Raw genomic sequence first — 21,442 nt, forward strand, 5'->3', positions numbered from 1 at the left:
TTGTTTACATTCCTGTTAGTGAGCATTTCTCCTTTGCCAAGATAATCAATCCACCTGACAGGTGTGGCATATCAAGAAGCTGACTAAACATCATGATCATTACACATTGTACTGGGGACACTCTAAAATGCAGTTTTGTCACACAACACAATGTCACAAATGTCTCAAGTTTTGAGGGAGCATGCAATTGGAATGCCGACTATAGGAATGTTCACCAGAGAATTGAATGTTCATTTCTCTACCATAAGTCGCCTCCACATCCAGCTTCTTCACCTGCGGGATCATCTGAGGAGAGGGAGTGGGGTGCTGAGGAGTATTTCTGTCTGTAATAAAGCCCTTTTTTGTGGGGGGGAAACTCATTATGATTGGCTGGGCCTGGCTCCCCAGTGGGTGGGCCTATGCCCACCCATGGCTGCACCCCTGCCCAGTCATGTGAAATCCATAGATTAGAGCCTAATCAATTTATTTCAATTGACCAATTTCCTTCTATGAACAATAACTCGTAAAATCAAATTGTTATGTTTATATTTTTGTTCAGTATACATAAGCTACATTGATAATTTAATCGGACTTGCACACACAAAAGTACATGCAATTTCACTGAATAAACAAATACAAACACAAAACAGGAATTATAATGAATCAGTCAATAAAGGAAAGATAAGATGTGAAAGCAGCTCAGCCTTTATTTCAATTTGGGTAGACTTATCCGTTCTTTAAAGGGAATGTTGATATGTCAGACGACTACTATTGTCTTGCTTATGTAGTCTCCTCTTAAAACATATTACAGCTAGAGAATTGCGAATGAATGAGTAGGACCTTCAAACAATGAGCAATGACAGTATATTTTAATGTCACAAGCCAACCTCAGCATGACAATCACTACAATTTACCAGAGAAATAATTAAGACAAAGTGGGTATCTTCATCGGAATAGCATCACAATACCTTTCTTCTCTACTGAATTGGAGCCTCTGCCTCTCAGCACCATGCCACCAAATAGAACCTCCTTCCCCAATGTTAAATCATTTAAAACATTCAAAGATATCTTTTTTTTTTAATTGTATGGACTTAAACAGATAAAACTACAATACCATCAAACTGTAGAATGATGAAGTCAACTTTCACTTAATAAAAAAAACGTATAGAAAAAAGACAATCAAGTAATGACGAGGGAGTTTGTGTGCGAGTTTGTCCTTGGATAGGGAAAATAATAAAAAGTATACATTCCTACTCATGCAAGATACAGATTAATTAAATACTCTGCACAAGAAATGTTCATAATTAGTACAATGTATTATTTAAAAGTAACCGTTTCATTCTGTAATGCCAATCAACATTTATTTTTAGGAAGGACATTCTGTAGGTAACATCGCTGAAAAACAGTTCTTCACACCAACATGGGACAGAAGACACGTGTGGAATGGCTGACCCATAGTCCAACAGGAGACCAACATCATCCACGCTTGCAAGACAGGAATGAGGGTTAGTCGGGATACAAACAAAAAACTATGGGATCAGTTTAAAAGTTGCTACTACATCGTGCTGGACCAGGCTGTGAGACATGTTGAGAGTAACTACAGAGCAAACTTGTAACCTCTGAGCAAATCATGAAAAGGAAGAAGCCATTTAAAACGCCATTTAAAATCATATTGTCAATGCACAGGATGTGGCAAGGCAGTTGAGAGAATAACACTGGAGTAAGATCAGTTTATGACTGTATATCAGTGACGTGTATGATGTAGTGTAGTTTAAGAGTAAAAGTGGCAAGGGGTAAGAGGTTTAGATGATTTGAAAGACAAACGTCTTATTGACTGAATGAAAGTTTTGCTTTCTCAAGACAGGAGAGAGCAGCAAACAAGAAGCCACCTTGACCAATACTGATTGAAAATAAAATACGAAACCAAGTGCCATTGATCTCTCAGAATAAAATGTGCCTGTATGACAACTACAATAGCCTTCCATTCCCATAGGTGATCCCAAACTAAGAAGATCAACACGAGAGACCTACAACAAATTGATATTTGAAGCCTGCTATTATAGCAAAGCTATGCGAGAGGCTCTAGCTGCAATATGTGATAGCTAGCCTTCACTTAAATGTGTCACAAGTGAATAAAGAAAAACAGAGGCAGAGCAATGAGAAGTTCTATATTATTCGGTCACTCATTACAGATACTGTGGTAGACATGCCTGAGGCAAGAGAGATAGAGGTCTAGAACAGCACAGCAGATGAGCAGTTAAATATCCGTCAACCATTACAGCAGAATCAAAGCAATAAATCAGACAATTGTAAAAAGATACCATTCTACCCATGACTAGAATAGGAGACAGAGCAAGACAGATGCAGAAACATTATCTTCGAATACGGCTACGCTTTGAGATGATTCCAACACACTCTTAGTATAACTTTCCAGCTCAGGCATTTTCAATTCTTACAGGGATTGATATGTTACAGCGACACGGGTCAAACTGAAGTTTAGCACAGTTGGAGCAGGGACACCGGGTCTCAGGAGTTCAGTCTCCTTCAGGTAGGAGGTCAGATCAGGATGGGAGGAGTTTACATGATGTTTCCATCTAGGGCCAGTCAGAGGGAGTCACACATGCTACCAGGACTATAGAGTAGTAGTAACACACTGATGTTTAATGCAAGGGGGGCGCAGAAAGATGTCAGAAATCAACAAAAACAGCAACAAACAGAAACAACCTGAAACAGTAAAAACACAATTCAACCAACAAAAAAAGTCCAGTTGTCAGATTACATTACACGACCGTCACAGACTGTAATGCCGATGAGCGAGAGGGAATGGGCACGAGTTCAGTCAGAGGTGTAGGATTGGGGAGCAGGTGAAACCAGTTTTTTGACAGTGGAAAAGAGATTTGAAACGAGGAAGAGGAACTAAAAGTGCACAGAGGGAGTGAGCATAGAGCAAGTTACTGATGGGGAAAGAACAATTGAGTGCAGGGGGGAGTGGGGAAGTGAGAGAAGAAAGGAGAGTTGTGAATCTGAAGATGAATAAATAGGGTGAAATTGGGAGTGTTTGAAATGTGATCATACAAGTGTGTGTTTCAGCGAGCGAGGGGGTTTAACAGGGGGTAGGGGGGCACCAAGTGGCTGTCAGACACAATCAGCACTGAGAAAAGGTGAGTTTGATCTCATCCAGCACATTCCCAAGCAGCCCCGGCTCGTCACATTTAGCGTCGATGGACACGGTGTGATCAGCCTGAAATGGACAGGAACAAAGACAGACAGAGGGCAAAGGTTACAATAACAACAATCTCATTTGAGTCGTCTGAACATGTGGATTCAACATGTGGCTCTTTGGACACCTAACTGAGGAGTAGAGCTACTCACAGTTTTGACCAGCAGACACACATGGTGACCCTGGATTGACCTGCTGTACATGGAGGCACAGGAATCAATCCTCTCCACAACTGGTAAGGTGACAAGAACACAACCGTAAGCTTGTTATACCATTCAGTCCATTCGCAGACACTGAATTATTGACACTTTTATTTAACTAGGCAAGTCAGTTAAGAACCAATTTTTATTTACACAGACGGCCTACCCTTGTTCAAGGGCAAAACGACAGATTTTTTTACCTCGTCAGATCGGGGATTCAATCCAGCAACCTTTCGGTTACTGACCCAACGCTCTAACCACTAGGCTACCTGCCACCCGACACTAAACTAAGAACAGCTGTAATCTCAACATCGAAGGTCTTTATCATCATCATCTTAAAGTGGACATGCTTATTCAAAGAGGTTTATATTTTCAAGAGGACAAGGCGAACTAGAATAAACACCCCAAAAAATGGTTGGGTCCCTTCTCCACCTAATATCTCCCCCTTTCCCCTGTATCCCAGTCCCTATCCCCCTCCCTCCCTTTTGCCTTCCACCTGTTTCCTCCAGTCCCAGTATACCCACCAGAGAAGTGGTGGTGGAAGCAGATTCTGGCCAGTAGATGGTGGAAGGGCTGATTAACTCCCTCCAGCTTCAGAGAGCACCCCTTCAGGTCCCCTGACTCCAACAGCTTAGAATACGCATCACTGCAAACAACAGCAGCAATCACATTCACTACACATCACAGTTTAATCATGAGTTCAGATCAGGGCACAACACACTAAGCCAACAGCTCCAAATCTACAGTTAGGTAACGTTCATTATTACTGAAGAGCAGAATGAGGTTCTTTGAGGGCAGCTAGTTGCACTGACCTGTAGCAGGGAGTGGTGATCAGGTAGGAGGTGCAGGTAAAGTGCAGTTTAAAGTCCAGTTTCTCGTGAGTGGAGGAATCATCAGTCTGTGAGAGAACATAACAGCAGAAGATCAATAATACGCTTTAATGGATGAGAAATAAGTCAGTCAAACCTTGAGCAGTGAAGGAGACTGTATCCAGAGTCAATGTCGCAGACAGACTCACAGACAGAGTGCTAGCAGGGGCGATGTGCGGGACTTTGTGGTGGGATAGACTAACTCACCTTGACTATGAAGGTGAGGGTTCCCTTCAGTTTCTGGGGCATCACGATGTTCTGCACTGAGAAGATGAAGCGTGCCTCGTTTGAGATCCCTGAGGAACAAGAGAGGAGATCAAACATTAGTCTGGCTGCAAAACAGGAATTTTAATATTTGGAAGTGAATGTAGTTCAATAATAGTCTCCATCCCCGCTCTCTCCTCACCGGGGGGCAGTTGGAAGGGCACGGTGAGGCCGTCGTGTGGCCCAGCTCCATCAGGCCGCTGCAGTTTGGAGTTGAGAGAGTCCAGCACGTTGAACTCCATGGACTTGATAAAGCTGTCACACTTATTCTCAAATATGACAGAGACCACCACCTGGCTACCGTCCTGCAGATTCCCCTGGATGTCACACACCTGGAGGGGAGCGAGGGAGAGAGGGATGAGGGGAAAGAAAGCGGAGGTCGATCCACTCCGTAGCCAGCAGTGTTCACACAAGGAGCCCGGCAGATTGACTTGCATGCAAAACCACAGCAAACCAGCAAATCGATTCACCCATTCCAATCCCAACATGAATCCCATGTGATTTTTCATAAGCAATCTGGAAGCATTGATAGGATAGTAAAGAACCATAACGTCACACACAAGAGGATGCCCCTGGCTTATGGTGTTCTGAATAACAGGGTCACGTTTTCCAATATATGCATGTCTCTGCATAACAGCTTGGTTATCACAGGGTGGTTAAGCCAGGGAGCACAGTCTAAGTCACAACCATACAGCACATCTAGAAGATTCTCCTGTAAAACCCATAGCCTGCAGTTCACAGAACATCAGGTAATACCTTATCAGCATCCTGCTTCATCTTAAGAGAGAAAGAGGTCCACATATAGTATTTATATATTATGTTAAAATGACCCTTCTCAGTTCCCATATCATCAGCCATCCACATAGAATATACAATAGTATTTATCTTTCGTTCAGCCAAGCTTCTCTCTCAATCATACTCACCATCTTGATGTAGGAGTTCTCAGCCAGCAGGGCGTAATTGGACATGGGCTGTAACAAGAGAGGCGTCTGGTCAGTTCTCACCCGTCACTCAATATGCAAACAAGGAAACTAGACTGCGGTGTGGATTATGTATATACTATTAGACAGGCAGTGTATACACAATGCACACTTGACTGTGCCAATCAAAGAGTGGGGGTGTGTCAACAGACCAAAACCATACAATGAAAATGAGAGTTAATCTATGAAATAAACATCCAGCAGACAAGGATTTGACATAACGGACAGGGATTGGTGAGATAATTGACAGAGTGAACGGTGATTGGTTACCAACCGGCAGAGGCTCCTCCTCCTCCACAGTGCCGTTCTGCACAGACTCGTCTCCGGCGCCATCGCTATGGCGATTATGATGGTGCTTCTTTTTCTTCTCCTCCTTTTTCTGCTTCTTCTTCTTCTTGTGCTTGGAGGATTTCTGAGAGGGAAACAAGCAGGGGTTTAAGTGAAGGACAGTCGATTCAGAAAGAGGGAGTGAAAATGTCCAATGGGGAAGTGCTCAGACAAGATCGGTCAAAATACAGTATCCTGTTGTGGTAGTCCAATGTAGAATCCTTAGTAACAGCTAAGATTTCTGTCTTGTGATTATGGCATCATCAGTGGAGTGACTCACAGTCTCCTCCGGCTCAGTGTCTTTGGCCTCTTCAGGCTCAGAGTCTGCTGCCACGGCAGCCATATCAGATGCCGTCCTAGGGGTGGAGGCAGGGGGAGCTTCTGCTGCTGCCTGTCAACACACACACACACACACACACACACACACACACACACACCCCAATAAAGTTAGTTGGATACATTTAGGAGGATTACTGACATACAACACACTGTCATTTATTGATCATATACAAGTACAGGTACAGTACAAGTACAGTAGCTTGGGTTAGTTGTAGTAATTTGTTTGTTGTTAGGAAGTTCTTTAATGCTGACATTGTTCCAATGGACCCATTGTCAATATCTGTGTTTTAGTGGAACGATCATAGACAACACACATAAAAACAGAACAGGTTCAAACAGGATGTGTGAAGTCCCATTTGGGTGACTGATAGACTTACAGCCCATTTCCTGAGGGCAGACGGTTGGTGTGAAGTAAACAAAGTGCTTTCATTATACATTTTTCTCAACATGCAGAGCCCCAAAACAAATGTACAGGCCAATGATCAGATTCTGACTGAAACAGTCATATACAGCAGGGAGAGGACAGAGAGTGTGGGGTCACAGAGACCTTAAAGTAACTTTATGACCTAGTCTGAGCTCAAACTGAATACTGTACAGTCCTCTTCAGTCTCCCGCCTGGTCTGACAGCTGCTCTGGGCTAGAGGTAGTCTGAACACACAGGGTATGTAGTCAAACACACAGTCAGTAGTCAAAAACACTGTCTATAATGTAGTCATACACACGAAGAGCTGTGCTACTGTTGCAGTGGTTTGACTTGATCAACAGGAACTGTCAGCAAGATTCCAGACACTCTGAGGCCCCTGAACTTGACAACTGTGAACCCACCACGGACGAGAAACAGACACACACTGAGCAAAACAAAAACAACCAACACAATTTCAAAGAACAGAAAACCACAGCCCAAGAACGAGTAGGGTTATGTGCCCTGTGAAAGAGAGGAAGTAATGTAAGCGTGAAAGAAGAGAAGCGTGAATGGAAGAAGGAAAGAAAGAAGCACGCATGAGAGGTGCTGTTAGAACACAAATGACAACAAGGAATGACTAAGAGAGAGAGGGGAACTCAACCTGAGGGTTAGAGGGCACCGGAGCATTTGAGAGCCAGAAATCCAGATCCGAAGCCTAGAACAGGGAGGGAGGGAGGGGCCAGAGAGGTTAAACATTTTAGTGCTTCCTCTTCATGAAAATGGATACAGAGATTACACTGTTCTTTTCATGAATAAATCAAGTATTTCAAAGAGAGACTAGCAGCACTGAAATCTAAGAACTCATACTGATACTTGATTTAATCTTTATTGCTGATAGGAAGGGAGGGGGCTTGAAAGCAGCAATGACAATGTTTGACGAATGAAAATTATCAAAAGAAAATTGTTTGCTTGACAGATATGACCTTTAGCCGCAAATGATTTAGTGTCAGTTCTACAATTGATATAGATGAATTACAGGAGTGACAAAATACCCTACACAGAATGTAATTGTGCATTGATTAACTCCTTATTGATTTATTTAATTCTTACTAATAACCCCCATAAATATTTGTCTAGTGGAATATTTGAATATGATCTCAGTGATCATTGTCCTATAGTATGTATTAGAGATACGAGACAGCAAAATACTCATTCTGAAGTTATCCTCAATGGTTTTTACATGACATGTTCTACTCTGATTAAGCCCCTACCTCCTGTATTCTTAACCCAGAGTTCGCTCTAGAAAATGTATCCTCCATATTCTTTCCTCTGGCTGATAAACACGCCCCTTTTAAATAATTCAGAGTCAAAGAGAAAACCAGGGGTTAGACCTTCAGCGCTCATTCAGATGAAAAATCCTGCCTGGGCCAAAGCCAGGAAAACTGACTCTAGTGGTCTGGCAATCTTTCAGACAACTGAGAAACAGATGTACTATCTCGATTAAGAAAGCTAAATCAAGCTACTTTTTAAGCTCCAGCTGACTGCTGGTGATCCTTCTAAATGTTGGAAAACAGTAAATGCACTGAAGTGTACAAATTCCTCTTCTTCCCTGCCTTAACAAGTCCTGTCTGACTCCGGCATCCTAACGGAGAAAAATGGGATAAGTGATGCTTTTATCATCTCGGCAGGCTTTTTATTTGAGAGAAACTGTGGTTTAATTGACCCTGGTCAGTCGATCGACTACTCTTCCCTCTGCCCGCCTCTAGCTGACTCGACAGTTAACTGTCAACTTGTAGTGAATCTTTGTTTTCATTTAAACAATTTACAACCTGTGATGTACTAGATGCCTTGCTTAAGATCGATGTAAAAAAAAATAAGAATCCACTGGGGCTGATATGCATTTTTGCTGCAGCTCTCTGCCCCCCAGATTGTGGAATCATTAACCCATATTTTGAACCCAATGACTATCTGGCACTATCCCCAATGTTTGGAAGGTGGCCCATGTACTCCCCCATCACAAAAGGTGGAGACCCTTATGAACTAAATAAAATCACCCCATTTATTTAAAAAAAAAACTCTTGCCTAGATAAAATATTAGAATCCTTTATTCATTCTCAGCTAAGATCTTTCAACTGCATCCTAAATGTATACCAGTCAGTGCTATGACCTGGTCTAAAACCTCTCTCTGCTGCATCCTAAATGTCCACCAGTCAGTGCTATGACCTGGTCTAAAACCTCTCTGCTGCATCCTAAATGTCCACCAGTCAGTGCTATGACCTGGTCTAAAACCTCTCTCTGCTGCATCCTAAATGTCCACCAGTCAGTGCTATGACCTGGTCTAAAACCTGGTCTAAAACCTCTCTCTGCTGCATCCTAAATGTCCACCAGTCAGTGCTATGACCTGGTCTAAAACCTGGTCTAAAACCTCTCTCTGCTGCATCCTAAATGTCCACCAGTCAGTGCTATGACCTGGTCTAAAACCTGGTCTAAAACCTCTCTCTGCTGCATCCTAAATGTCCACCAGTCAGTGCTATGACCTGGTCTAAAACCTCTCTCTGCTGCATCCTAAATGTCCACCAGTCAGTGCTATGACCTGGTCTAAAACCTCTCTCTGCTGCATCCTAAATGTCCACCAGTCAGTGCTATGACCTGGTCTAAAACCTCTCTCTGCTGCATCCTAAATGTCCACCAGTCAGTGCTATGACCTGGTCAAAAACCTCTCTCTGCTGCATCCCTAGCTATAAATTATGTTGTTAACTGTATGGATAAAAGACAACATTGTGCTGCCCTCTTCATTGATCTGTCAAAGGCCTTCGATTCTGTTGATCACTCACTGCTAATTCAGAGGATTTCCTCAAATTGGCCTACACCAGGGTGAATGTAAATGGTTTTAAAATTACTTGACACAAAACTCAATGTGTATCTACCGATTGTGTTAAATCAGATTTTCTGAGCATAACGAAAGGTGTCCTGCAGGGGTCAATTCTGGGTCCTGTACTTTTTATTGTTTACATTGACAAATTAACCTGGACTTGTATGCTGTTGATAGTGTTGTGTATGCTATTGCCCCCACAGTTGACCAGGGTCTATCTGACCTACAGTCTGCCTTCAGTGTATTACAGAAAAACCTTGACCTGAAATTAGCATTAAATGCAGGTTAAATTAAGTAAACAGTGCCTTCAAAAAGTATTCACACGCCTAGACTTTTTCACATTGAGTTGCTACCTGAATTTAAAATGGATTAAACATAGATTTGTCACTGGCAACACAATATCCCATAATGTCAAAGTGGAATTATGGTTTTTCAAAATAAACAAATGTATAAAAAAAATGGCGTAGGGTTTGGGGGTGCGGAGTGGAGGGAGAGGTTTTGAGGGCAGCTCTCGGGGAACGGGGGGGGGGGGAGTGGAGTTCTTGGATGGTTGGTGGCCTGGTGGTTGGGAGTTTGAGCCGGTAGGTCGCTGGTTCGGGTCCCCGATTTGACTTGGTGGTAGATCTATAGACATGCCCTTGGGCGCAGCACTTGACCCTGGGTCACTCTGTGGTCTGCTAGATGACTGAATAATGTAAAAGTTGAGCGGTTTCACCGCAGGTAGATTGTATGTTAAACATGATTTTTTAATGACTACCTCATCTCTGTACACCACACATACAATGATCTGTAAGGTCCCTCATCCGAGCAGTGAATTTCAAACAGATTCAACCACAAAGACCAAGGAGGTTTTCTAATGCCTCGCAAAGAAGGGTAACTATTGGTAAAAAAAATAAAAAGATGACAACTGAATATCTCTGAGTATGGTGAAATTATTAATTACACTTTGGATGGTTTATCAATACACCCAATCACTACAAAGATGAAAGATGTCCTTCTTACTTCCTAACTCAGTTGCGGGAGAAGGAAACTGATCAGGGATCTAAAACAATTAAAGTTGAATGGCTGTGATAAGAAAAAAACTGAGGATGGAACAACATTGTAATTACTCTACAATACTAACTGAATTGACAAGAGTTAAAAGGACGAAGCCTGTACAGAATAATATTCCAAAACAAGCATCCTGTTTGCAACAAGGTACTAAAGTAATACTGCAAAGAATTTGGCAAAGCAATTAACTTTTTGTCCTGAATACAAAGTGTTATGTTTGGGGGCAAATTCAATACATTACTGAGTACCACTCGCCATATTTTCAAGCATAATGGTGGCTGCATCCTGTTATGGGTATGCTTGTAATCGTTAAGCACTGGGGGGGGGGGGGGGGGGGGGGGCTAAGCTCAGCCAAAATCCTAGAGGAAAACCTGGTTCAATCTGCTTTCCACCAGACACAGAGATGAATTCACCCTTCAGCAGGACAAAAACCTAAAACACAAGGCCAAATCTACACTGGAGTTGCTTACCAAGAAGACAGTGAATAGGTTCCTGAGGGGCCAAGTTACAGTTGACTTAAATCTACTTGAAAAACTATGGAAAGAGCTAAAAATTGTTGTCTAGCAAGGATCAACAACCAATTTGACAGAGATTCAGGAATTTTGAAAATCATTAAAAAATATATTTAAAAAAATGGGCAAATGTTGCACAGTCCAGGTGCGCAAAGCTTAGAGACTTGAAGCTGTAAAATCACTGCCAAAGGTGTTTCTACAAATTATTGACTCAGGTGTGAATACTTACAGTACCTTACTATTTTCTACATTGTAGAATAATAGTGAGACATCAAAACTATGAACACATATCAAAATGTATTTTATATTTGAGATTCTTCAAAGTAGCCACCCTTTGCCTTGATGACAGCTTTGCACACTCTTGGCATTCTCTCAACCAGCTTCACCTGGGATGCTTTTCCAACAGTCTTGATGGAGTTCCCACATATGCTGAGAACTTGTTGGCTGCTTTTCCTTCACTCTGCGGTCCAACTCATCCCAAACCATCTCAATTTGGTTGAGGTCGGGAGATTGTGGAGACCAGGTCATCTGATGCAGCATCACTCTCCTTGGTCAAATAGCCCTTACACAGCCTGGAGGTGTGTTGGGTCATTGTCCTGTTGAAAAACAAATGACAGTCCCACTAACACCAAACCAGATGTGATGGCATATTGCATTGCAGAATACTGCGGTAGCCATTCTGGTTAAGTGTGCCTTGAATTCTAAATTAAACACTGACAGTGTCACAAGCAAAGCACCCCCACATCTCCTCCATGCTTCAAGGTGGGAACCACACAAGCAGAGATCATCCGTTCACCTACTCTGCGTCTCAAAAAGACACGGCAGTTGGAACCAATTATCTCAAATTTGGAAAGATTTCCACCAGTCTAATGTCCATTGCTTGTGTTTCTTGGTCCAAGCAAGTCTCTTCTTCTTGTTGGTGTCCTTTTGTAGTGGTTTCTTTGCAGCAATTTGACCATGAAGGCCTGATTCACGCAGTCTCCTCTGAACAGTTGATGTTGAGATGTGTCTATTACTAGAACTCTGAAGCATTTATTTGGGCTGCAATTTCTGAGGCTGGTAACTAATGAACTTGTACTCTGCAGCAGAGGTAACTCTGGGTCTTCATTTGTGGCAGTCCTCATGAGAGCCAGTTTCATCATAGCACTTGGTTTTTTGCAACTGCACAAAAATACAGATTGAGTAACTTTCATGTCTCAAAGTAATGATGGAGTGTCATTTCTCTTTGCTTATTTGAGCTGTTCTTGCCATAATATGGACTTGGTCTTTGACCAAATAGGGCGATCTTCTGTATACCAACCCTACCTTATCACAACACAACTGACTGGCTCAAACACATTAAGGGAAAAAAAATCCACTACTTAACAAGGCACACTTTTTAATTGAAATGCATTCCAGGTGACTACCTCATGAAGCTGGTTGAGAGAATGCCAATAGTGTGCAACTATCATCAGGGCAAAGGGTTAAAATAATCTCAAAAATAAAAAATATTTTGATTTCTTTAACAATTTTTTTGGTTACTAGGTGATTCCATATATGTGTTATTTCATAGTTGTTATCTCTTCACTATTATTCTACAACGTAAAAAAAATAGTAAAAATAAAGAAAACCTCTTGAATGAGTAGGCGTGTCTAAACTTTTGACTGGTACTGTAAGTATTCAGACCCTTTGCGATGAGACTCGAAACTGAGCTCAGATGCGTCCTGTTTCCATTGATCATCCTTGAGATGTTTCTACAACTTTATTGGAGTCACTCTGACAGAGCTCTAGAGTTCCTCTGTGTAGATGGGAGAACCTTCCAGAATGACAACCATCTCTGCAGCACTCCCAATCAGGCCTTCATAGTAGAGTGGCCAGACAGAAGCTGTCTCCTCAGAAAAAGGCACGACAGCCCGCTTGGAATTTGCCAAAAGTCACCTAAAGACTCTCAGACCATGAGAAATACGATTCTCTGGTCTGATGAAACCAAGATTGAACTCTTTGACCTGAATACCAAGCATCACGTATAGAGGAAACCTGGCACCATCCCTACGGTGAAGTATGGTGGCAGCATCATGCTGTGGGGATGTTTTTCAGCAGCAGGGACTGGGAGACTAGTCAGGATCAAGGGAAAGATGAACAGAGCAAAGTATAGAGAGATCCTTGATGAAAACCTGCTCCAGAGGGCTCAGGACCTCAGACTGGGGTGACGGTTCATCTTCCAACAGGACAACAACCCTAAGCACACAGCCAAGACAACGCAGGAGTGGCTTCAGGACAAGTCTCTGAACGTCCTTGAGTGGCCCAGCCAGAACCTGGACTTTAACCCAATCGAACATCTCTGGAGAGACCTGAAAATAGCTGTGCAGCAACGCTCCCCATCCAACCTTATAGAGCTTGAGACGATCTGCAGAGAAGAATGGTAGAAACTCCCCAAATACGGGTGTGTCAAGCTTGTAGCGTCATACCCAAGAAGACTCGAGGCTGTAATCACTGCCTAAGGTGCTTCCACAAAGTACTGAGTAAAGGGTCTGAATACTTAAGTAAATGTGATATTTCAATTTTTTTGTATTTTATAAATTAGCCAACATGTCTAAAAACCTGTTTTTGCTTTATCATTATGGGGTATTGTTTCTAGATTGATGAGGGGGAAAAAACTATTTAATCCATTTTAGAATAAGGCTGTAATTTAACAAAATGTGGACAAAGTCAGAATACTTTCCGAAGACAGACAGACAGACATATATACATGTATATAGTCCCTGTATAAAAGCTCCCTTTGTGACATCATACCTCTGGTGTAGATGCAGGAGGCGGGGCTGCCACCTCCTTGGTCTCTTCTGGTTGGACAGGCTCCTCTGACCCAGCGCCCATTAGATCCTCCTCTTCCTCTTGTTTGTGTTTTTTCTTCTTCTCTTTACTCTTCTACAATTACAAAAAAAACACCATCCTCAAGTCAATAAGGTCTCAAATACTACGGAAACAGATGTCAAAAATATGGAAAATATTCTTAAGAAATAAAGATGGAGCCAAACCTTCCTGTCCTTCTTCTCCTTCTTCTCCTTTCCGGTCTTTTTCTTGGGCTCTGGAACAACCTCCACCACCTGCCTGTCTTCCATGGGGCTCTTGAGGACCTCGTCGGGACGGTGTGACCTGACTGGCAGCTTCTTCTCACTGTCTGCCAGGGGCCTGAGAGCACAAAGAGAAGTAGACACACTTAAAAACACAGCCCTGCGTGTTGAGACAAAGCCCTCCACTCATCTCAAACACAAACCTTCAAAAATGGGGGGGAGGACACACTCCCATTAACAGGTTAATAAAATAATTATCAATTAACATGTTGAAGACCAATGAATTGGGTGAGGATTAAAATAAGAGCAGCACGGTAGTCATCCAGGAGTAGTACTGGTGATTGAGTTTGGACTTCAGAAAATCAGCAGTTCCACTGAGAAATCAATTAACTCCATCTATAAAACAGATTGATGTGATGAGAGTTTAAGTTAGTGAGAAGAGCGCTTTTCTTCAGCGCCTGCCACAATAACAGAGTTTTGGAAGGAGGGAATGCTGATATTCTGAAGGGAGCTTGTAGAAGGTTTCAAATGGAGTAGGGCTGAGAGGGAGAAAATAGTATCGTTGAACACCGGGATCAAACTTCAAACTGTAAAGTCACGTCATGCCCAAACGGAGAGAGAGAGAGAATCAGATGAAGAGAGAGAGCAATGCTATGTTAGTGGGGGGGGCAGGCGTGAGACCGGAGACACACAGCAGATCAGTCAGTTTAGTATGCAGGCCCAGATGTGGCCTCCTGACACTGAGAACGTACTCACCTGCGAGATGCTGCCAGCAAACTGCTCGGACAAGGGGACAGAGAGGTGTGTGTGCATGAGAGAGAGAGAGAGAGAGAGAGAGGGAGAGAACCACAGAGCAGAGCACAGTGAGAGGGAGTGTGTGTGGATGGGAAGGGCCAGGCCAGGGCAGCACTAGCACCAATCTCTCATCATTGGTGCCAGGAAGAGATTATACACCCCCGCAGAGTATATAATAGCACAGCCTGTTTATATAGCCTGCACTTTCATACTAATCCATTAGTGGACAGCTGTAATACAGAGGTCAGTGATGAGTGAACTCACTTGTCCAGGTCGATGTTCAGAGCTTTGTGGGGGTCGTTGGGATCTTTGTCGTCGTCATCACTGGGTAAGGCATTCTGAGACAGGAAGAGAGTCGAGTTAGTGACAGTGCAAAATAACATCCTTGCATTTAATATGAAATTAAAATGTGAATTACCACTCAATATAACAAATGTTTTATGGCTTCTTGGCCTGAGCCCCTTTCATGAGGTTTTGGGCTCTCTTTTTTCCCTTAAATTCCTATATGAAACGTTCTGAACTAGAGGTCTTCACGGATCCACCTGTACCCGATTATCCGAGACCCAATCCAGAATTCTAAATAATGTCACAGGTCTGGGTCAGATCTGATATGATTGTCACGGCTCTCGGGTATGTGTAATTTTAACTGACGTGTTCAGAAGGGCCCGTACAGATCCGAACGTGACTGCTGCAGTAGAGAGAAATGTAATCATTTATGCTGCTGCTCTTTCTTTTCGTGAGAGTGGAGTGTGGCGCGTGTAGCTTGTTGTTGTTGGCCAATCATAAGTCAAAGCAGCAATAGGCTACAGTCAGAGCCTCCGTGTGGAAAAAGTCAGACGATAACAAATCAATGGAAGATAGAATTAAAAGGAGAAGGATCGGCTACAACAACCAAGAACCAACAGGTAGGCTGATGCTTAATATTCTGAATGGAGTTGTTGTTGTTTGTAACTGTAAAATGAGAAAATGCATGCACTGCAGCCTCAGTTAGCCTAGCTAGCTAACGTTAGTTAGCATAACTAGCTTCTCCCGGGTTGATGCTGTCAAGACAGGTACTGTAATTATATTTGATGATAAATAACCTAGCTATGACAGCTATTAGTCTACTATAGTGAGTCAGCTTGTTGGTTTCTGTCTCTAGTCTCTCCCTCCCTGCGTCACTCGCTCACTCCCCCGCCTGCTAGAGCGGCACCTTCTTCCTCTCGCGCTTTATCAGCTCTGGTTGATCGTCACTTTAAAAAAAGAGTACATTTTAAGCTGCTTCCATCACTCAGATCGGACCAGGTCTGGATCTGGCCAGATCTATACGGAACTGGTCTCTATATTAAAAAAAAAAAAATGTAAATGTCAAAAAAATATTTATGCATTTCGAGTCCGGGTGGGAAAGTCCCATGTCCATTTCAGAACAGGTCAACTTTTGGATCTGTGAAGACCTCTACTCTGAACACAATGTGTAAACCCCTACCTCTGGCATCTCCTCAGTGACGATGTCCACCATGTGTAAACCCCTACCTCTGGCATCTCCTCAGTGACGATGTCCACCATGTGTAAACCCCTACCTCTGGCATCTCCTCAGTGACGATGTCCACCATGTGTGCGGGGGTGATGTCCTCCTCGCTCTCTGGGCCAGAGTCCCCCCTCCTCCGGCGGCCCTTCTCGCCCTTCTCCCTCTTCTTCTTGTCCTTCTTCTTCTTTGCCTTGTTTTTCTCCCGACGCTCCTCTTCCAGCTTCACATACTGATCTGACATTGGCATCCCTAAACCAAACGGGAGGGAGAAAGAAAGAGCGAAGGAAGGAGAAAGAGGGGTTAAGTTATGTTACAGAGAGAAGTACAGTAGAGGGGTTAAATTACGACAGAGAGAGATGAGAGTGAGAGGTACAGTAGAGGGGTTAAGGTATGACACAGAGGCAAAGAGAGAAAGAGGGAGATGGGTTAGGTTTGGATACAGAGTGCTGTGTGCAAACCACTCACTGATACACTGTACATTGAAATCAGTAGTTAATAATCTAGTGGCCAGAGGCGACTGACCTGGGACCTTAAGAGGCACACTGAGGTCAATCTGCACCACTGGAATGTGCTCCACACCAACACCATCCTGGTACACCTGCGCACACACACACAGAAACAAGTCTTACAGACAGGAACTATAACACACGAATGTGAACAACATATAACATAAAGGCTCCTAGTCCATTAAAATGATCATATTTAGATGGGAGTGGTTTGAAAAGTGTAATTAATTACATTTCTGCAAGAGTCAGGATAACACACAAGACTAGCTGCCAATTGGGTAATGATGCTCTGCGTACCTTCTGAGAGGAGGGGGAGGCCTTGATGTAGAATGGGTTGTTGGCCTGCTCTGCCTTCCTTACTTCTCTCCTCTGGAGGGAGGGAGAAACAGCATAAAGTCAGTCATATGAAAACTCTATTGTGTTTATATTATGGTTGAGTGGTGTGTACCAGTGTACCTCTTCGGTGTCTGATTGTTTTAGGGTCAGCAAACATTTAACACCAGATCAACTGACGAAAGAACTGAGGAGCTTGTATATCACTAGGTCTACAGCAGTGATTGTCTTATACACTGCCATCTTACCTTGGCCAGTTCCTTCTCGTCTACCTCAGTGTAGCGTGGCTTGGTGTGTCTGGACTCCTCCTTGGCAAACACAGCCTTGCCCTTGGACTTCCTGCCCTCATCTTCAGACTCACTCCCAGACGGAGGCTCGTTGATCCACACATCCAGGTCCAGACTGGGGATAAAACCAAGATAACACATTCTCACCAGCTGTACTGTCCAATAGGGATGTGTTTAGTGCTTAAATGGAATCACCAAGTCTCTGTTGATGTTGTGTATACACTTTATATACAACTCAGTCAGACTGACATTCAATAGTCTGCAAGACAGACTAAAAAACAAAGCTACTTTGCAATATCTAAAATTGTGTAATGGGCTGCATAAAGTAGTACTATAAAAAATATATGTATTATGTTGTGCATCACTATAAGCTTCATTTAACAGCATTGTGAGTAAGAGAGCAGCAGGCAGACTGACCCTTCAGGAACAGGTACTTTCTTCTGTGCCTTGGGGGCCACAGGGTTGAGCTCCCCAGCAAACAGAGCAGTCACTTCCTCAGCCACCTCCACGTCCTTCTGCTGCAGCTTCTGGATATACTTCACCAGTTGCAAGATGCATGACGCCTGGGGAGGGGAGAGGAATGAGAGGGGGGCAAAGAGAGAGATGCATAGTGAAAAAGGTATTCGCCTTTCAAATGGCCAATAGCCCCCAGAGGTTAAGTGAGGTTAGATGTGTGACTCACCCGCTCCTGCACCTCCAGGTTGGAACTCTGGACAAACAGAGGCAGCCTGTCAATGAGCAGCTGGCTGGTCTCCTGGGCCACCGTGCTGTCCGCTGGCGCCCCCTCCTGGCCGCGCAACACAGTGGCAAACAGCTTGGCAGCGTTCTGCACGTACACGGCCTGGATGTGGCCCGGCAGGGTGGCCACCTTGGGCCGCAGCATGGCCTCCAGTGTTGCCATGGGTTCCTCCAGGTGTCTGGGGGAAGATGGAGGATGGTACTGGATGAGGGATAAGCCAATGATATAGGGCTGAACTGGCCTGATATTAGCTAGTTAGTGGAAAACAGTCTCGCTAGAAAGCGTGTGTGTACTCTTGCAGAAGAGGAATAGATATGAATACATACTCTGAGAACTCTCCACAGATCCAGGCGGCGGCATAGAGAACCTCACAGATGCCGTTGCGCTGTGTGTTGCCGGTAAGCAGGTGGGCGTTGTCCAGTAGAGTAGCCATCTGGGCCACAGCGAAGGCTCGGATGGCCTTGACCCGAATGGCCACATCCAGCATCTGGGAGGCAATGAGGTGGCCATGCCGGGTGCCCTCCAGACGGGTCAGCTCCACCAGGATACTGATGTACCTGAGAGACGGACACAAGACAGAGTCAGACTGATGTACTTCAGAGAGAGGGGCCTACCTTCCACTCACCTAAATGGCAGGTAATCCAAAAGAAGAAGACAAAAACCTTTTGTGAACCATTTACAAATAACTTAAAAATACATATAGGTAAGAGCCGATCAGCATATAGAGTACAATACAGCAGGATACATTACTGCAAAGCGTTGACTGAGTCTTTCAACGCTACCTGAGACAGAGACTCATAATCACAGAAAGTATGAGTTTAAAAGTGTGTAAAGAACCAGAGAAAATTATAGGCCCCTCCAGAAAGTTGTACTGACCATTCAAAGTTGGTGATGTACTGGTAGTTGCTCTGGCTGCAGATGTCGATGATCTTGGTGAGCAGCTCATCTCGGTAAGTGGTTCCCTCAGCCTTGTCGACGTGCAACATCAGTTTCTTCACTATCTCCATCAAGTTCTTCTTGGACACCTGGGAGGACACAAATAGTCAATGAGAAACAGAGGCATGGGGCAATCAGAAACTGTACTGTGACCAGTACGTAGCTACATGTACCCAGGCGATTCTGAAATTAGCTAGCTTCACATTCCAGCTCAGGGTTCATCCGTACTACAATGGTGGATATTGCTCGTCCGCCTGCCCTTAACTAAGGGTGTAACGGTTCACATTCGTACTAGGGACTTCAATTCAGTCCGGAATGTGAATCCGAAAAAAATAAATATATAAACACTAGGCCTATAGGTTATGCCTACTGCGTTGTAGGCCTATGCCTCAACTAAATCTGAAAAAACATTTCAGGATATTCTCTTAAAACAACTAGAGCCTATGAGTACGTTGTAATCATAATTAAAATCTTAAAATTGGCGCATTTGAAATTGTCCTTTTGTGAGGTGCAGCCAGAAACGAGTTCTGTACTATGGCGACTGTAGGGAGTCGATAAACCAGATTTCGAGGATCCTCAATCATCGTTTAAATCTCCAGTTTGGGAACATTAGATTACAACGGCGATGGACAGAGTTGTAACGTTACCATTATGTCTCCACGCTCAACGAGAATAGCCTATGCAGCAGTCTGCAGACACCTCAAATATAGCGCATTCTGAAAGAATTCAGACACCTTTACTTTTCCCACATTGTTAAGTTACAGCCTTATTCTAAATCCTCATCTACACACAATAACCCATAATGACAAAGTGAACACAGGTTTTATAAAAAACAGAAATACCTTATTTACATAAGTATTCAGACCTTAGCTATGAGACTCAAAATTGAGCTCAGGTGCATCCTGTTTCCATTGATCATCCTTGAGATGTTTCTACAACTTGATAGGAGTCCACCTCTGGTACATTCAATTGATTGGACATGATTTGGAAAGGCCCACACCTGTCTGTATAAGGTTCCACAGTTGGCAAGTGCATGTCAGAGAAAAAAACCAAGCCATGAAGTTCAAGGAATTGTCCATAGAGCTCAGAGACAGGAAGGGTACCAAAAAAATGTCTGCAGCATTGAAGGTCCCCAAGAAAACAGTGGCCTTCATCATTCTTAAATGGAAGAAGTTTGGAACCACCAAGACTCTTCCTAGAGCTGGCTACCCGGCCAAACTAAACAATCGGGGAGAAGGGTCTTGGTCAGGGAGGTGACGAAGAGCCCGATGGTCACTGACAGAGCTCCTCTGTGGAGATGGGAGAAACTTCCAGAAGGACAACCATCTCTGCAGCCCTCTACCAATCAGGCCTTTAAGGTAGAGTGGCCAGACAGAAGCCACTCCTCAGTAAAAGGCACATTACAGCCCGCTTGGAGTTGGCCAAAAGACACAATGGACTCTCAGAGAAATAAGATTCTCTGGTCTGATGAAACCAAGATTTAACTCTTTGGCATGAATGCCAAGCGTCATGTCTGGAGGAAACCTGGCACCATCCCTACGGAGAAGCAAGTTGGTGTCAGCATCATGCTGTGGAGATGTTTTTCAGTGGCAGGGACTGGGAGTCTAGTCAGGGTCAAGGGAAAGATGAACAGAGCAAAGTACAGAGAGATCCTTGATGAAAACCTGCTCCAGAGGGCTCAGGACCTCAGACTGGGGTGAAGGTTCACCTTCCAACAGGACAATGACCCAAAGCACACAGCCAAGACAACGCAGGAGTGGCTTCGGGACAAGTCTCTGAACGTCCTTGAGTGGCCCAGCCAGAGCCCGGACTTGAACATCTCTGGACACCTGAAAATGGCTGTACAGTGACACTCCCCACCCAACCTGACACAGCTTGAGAGGATCTGCAGAGAAGAATGGGAGAAACTTCCCAAATACAGGTGTGCCAATCTTGTAGCATCATACCCAAGAAGACTATGCTTTAATCGCTGCCAAAGGTGCTTCAACAAAGTACTGAGTAAAGGATCTGAATACTTACGTAAATGTGATATTTCAGTTTATTTTTTATAAAATGTGCACATTTCTAAAATCCTGGTTTTGTTTTGTCATTATGGGGTATTGTGTGCAGATTCAGGGGGGGAAGGATTTAATAAATTTTAGAATAAGGCTGTAACATAACAAAATGTGGAAAAAGTCAAGGGGTCTGAATACATCCCAAACGCACTGTATTTTGACACATTTATACCGACATCACCCCAGTATACCGGAGCAAGAGAAACTCAAAGAAACATCG

General features: G+C 43.6%; 1 protein-coding gene and 1 long non-coding RNA gene across 7 annotated transcripts in view; both read right to left on the reverse strand.

Moving 5' to 3' along the window:
- Nucleotides 1-668: 668 nt before the first annotated feature.
- LOC115158288 (AP-3 complex subunit delta-1) overlaps nucleotides 669-21,442 on the reverse strand; it is a 31,256-nt gene continuing 10,482 nt past the window's right edge. The window contains exons 13-35 of one of the 6 annotated variants that reach the window (XM_029707055.1): nucleotides 19,109-19,257; nucleotides 18,559-18,789; nucleotides 18,176-18,410; nucleotides 17,911-18,056; nucleotides 17,455-17,608; nucleotides 17,171-17,242; nucleotides 16,890-16,965; nucleotides 16,420-16,601; nucleotides 15,125-15,198; nucleotides 14,822-14,842; nucleotides 14,030-14,183; nucleotides 13,788-13,919; nucleotides 7,243-7,296; nucleotides 6,120-6,230; nucleotides 5,787-5,924; nucleotides 5,456-5,503; nucleotides 5,289-5,309; nucleotides 4,675-4,864; nucleotides 4,476-4,564; nucleotides 4,212-4,297; nucleotides 3,924-4,045; nucleotides 3,352-3,431; nucleotides 669-3,220 (exon numbers count right to left, since the gene is read on the reverse strand). In XM_029707055.1, the coding sequence (XP_029562915.1) occupies nucleotides 3,125-3,220; nucleotides 3,352-3,431; nucleotides 3,924-4,045; nucleotides 4,212-4,297; nucleotides 4,476-4,564; nucleotides 4,675-4,864; nucleotides 5,289-5,309; nucleotides 5,456-5,503; nucleotides 5,787-5,924; nucleotides 6,120-6,230; nucleotides 7,243-7,296; nucleotides 13,788-13,919; nucleotides 14,030-14,183; nucleotides 14,822-14,842; nucleotides 15,125-15,198; nucleotides 16,420-16,601; nucleotides 16,890-16,965; nucleotides 17,171-17,242; nucleotides 17,455-17,608; nucleotides 17,911-18,056; nucleotides 18,176-18,410; nucleotides 18,559-18,789; nucleotides 19,109-19,257 (2,661 nt within the window). In that variant the 3' untranslated portion in view covers nucleotides 669-3,124. Of the gene's footprint in view, nucleotides 3,221-3,351; nucleotides 3,432-3,923; nucleotides 4,046-4,211; nucleotides 4,298-4,475; nucleotides 4,565-4,674; nucleotides 4,865-5,288; nucleotides 5,310-5,455; nucleotides 5,504-5,786; nucleotides 5,925-6,119; nucleotides 6,231-7,242; nucleotides 7,297-13,787; nucleotides 13,920-14,029; nucleotides 14,184-14,821; nucleotides 14,843-15,124; nucleotides 15,199-16,419; nucleotides 16,617-16,889; nucleotides 16,966-17,170; nucleotides 17,243-17,454; nucleotides 17,609-17,910; nucleotides 18,057-18,175; nucleotides 18,411-18,558; nucleotides 18,790-19,108; nucleotides 19,258-21,442 lie in introns of all 6 variants that reach the window. The other 5 variants (XM_029707054.1, XM_029707058.1, XM_029707057.1 and 2 more) reach the window with 5 other exon arrangements.
- LOC115158291 (uncharacterized) lies at nucleotides 7,376-9,962 on the reverse strand. The gene is made up of 3 exons (XR_003868654.1): nucleotides 9,287-9,962; nucleotides 8,859-9,230; nucleotides 7,376-8,816 (listed from the first exon to the last, which is right to left on the reverse strand). It is a non-coding gene; the product is annotated as an uncharacterized LOC115158291 (long non-coding RNA).

This window comes from Salmo trutta, chromosome 22, assembly GCF_901001165.1.
Source record: "Salmo trutta chromosome 22, fSalTru1.1, whole genome shotgun sequence".
In the NCBI taxonomy this organism is placed as follows: domain Eukaryota; kingdom Metazoa; phylum Chordata; class Actinopteri; order Salmoniformes; family Salmonidae; genus Salmo; species Salmo trutta.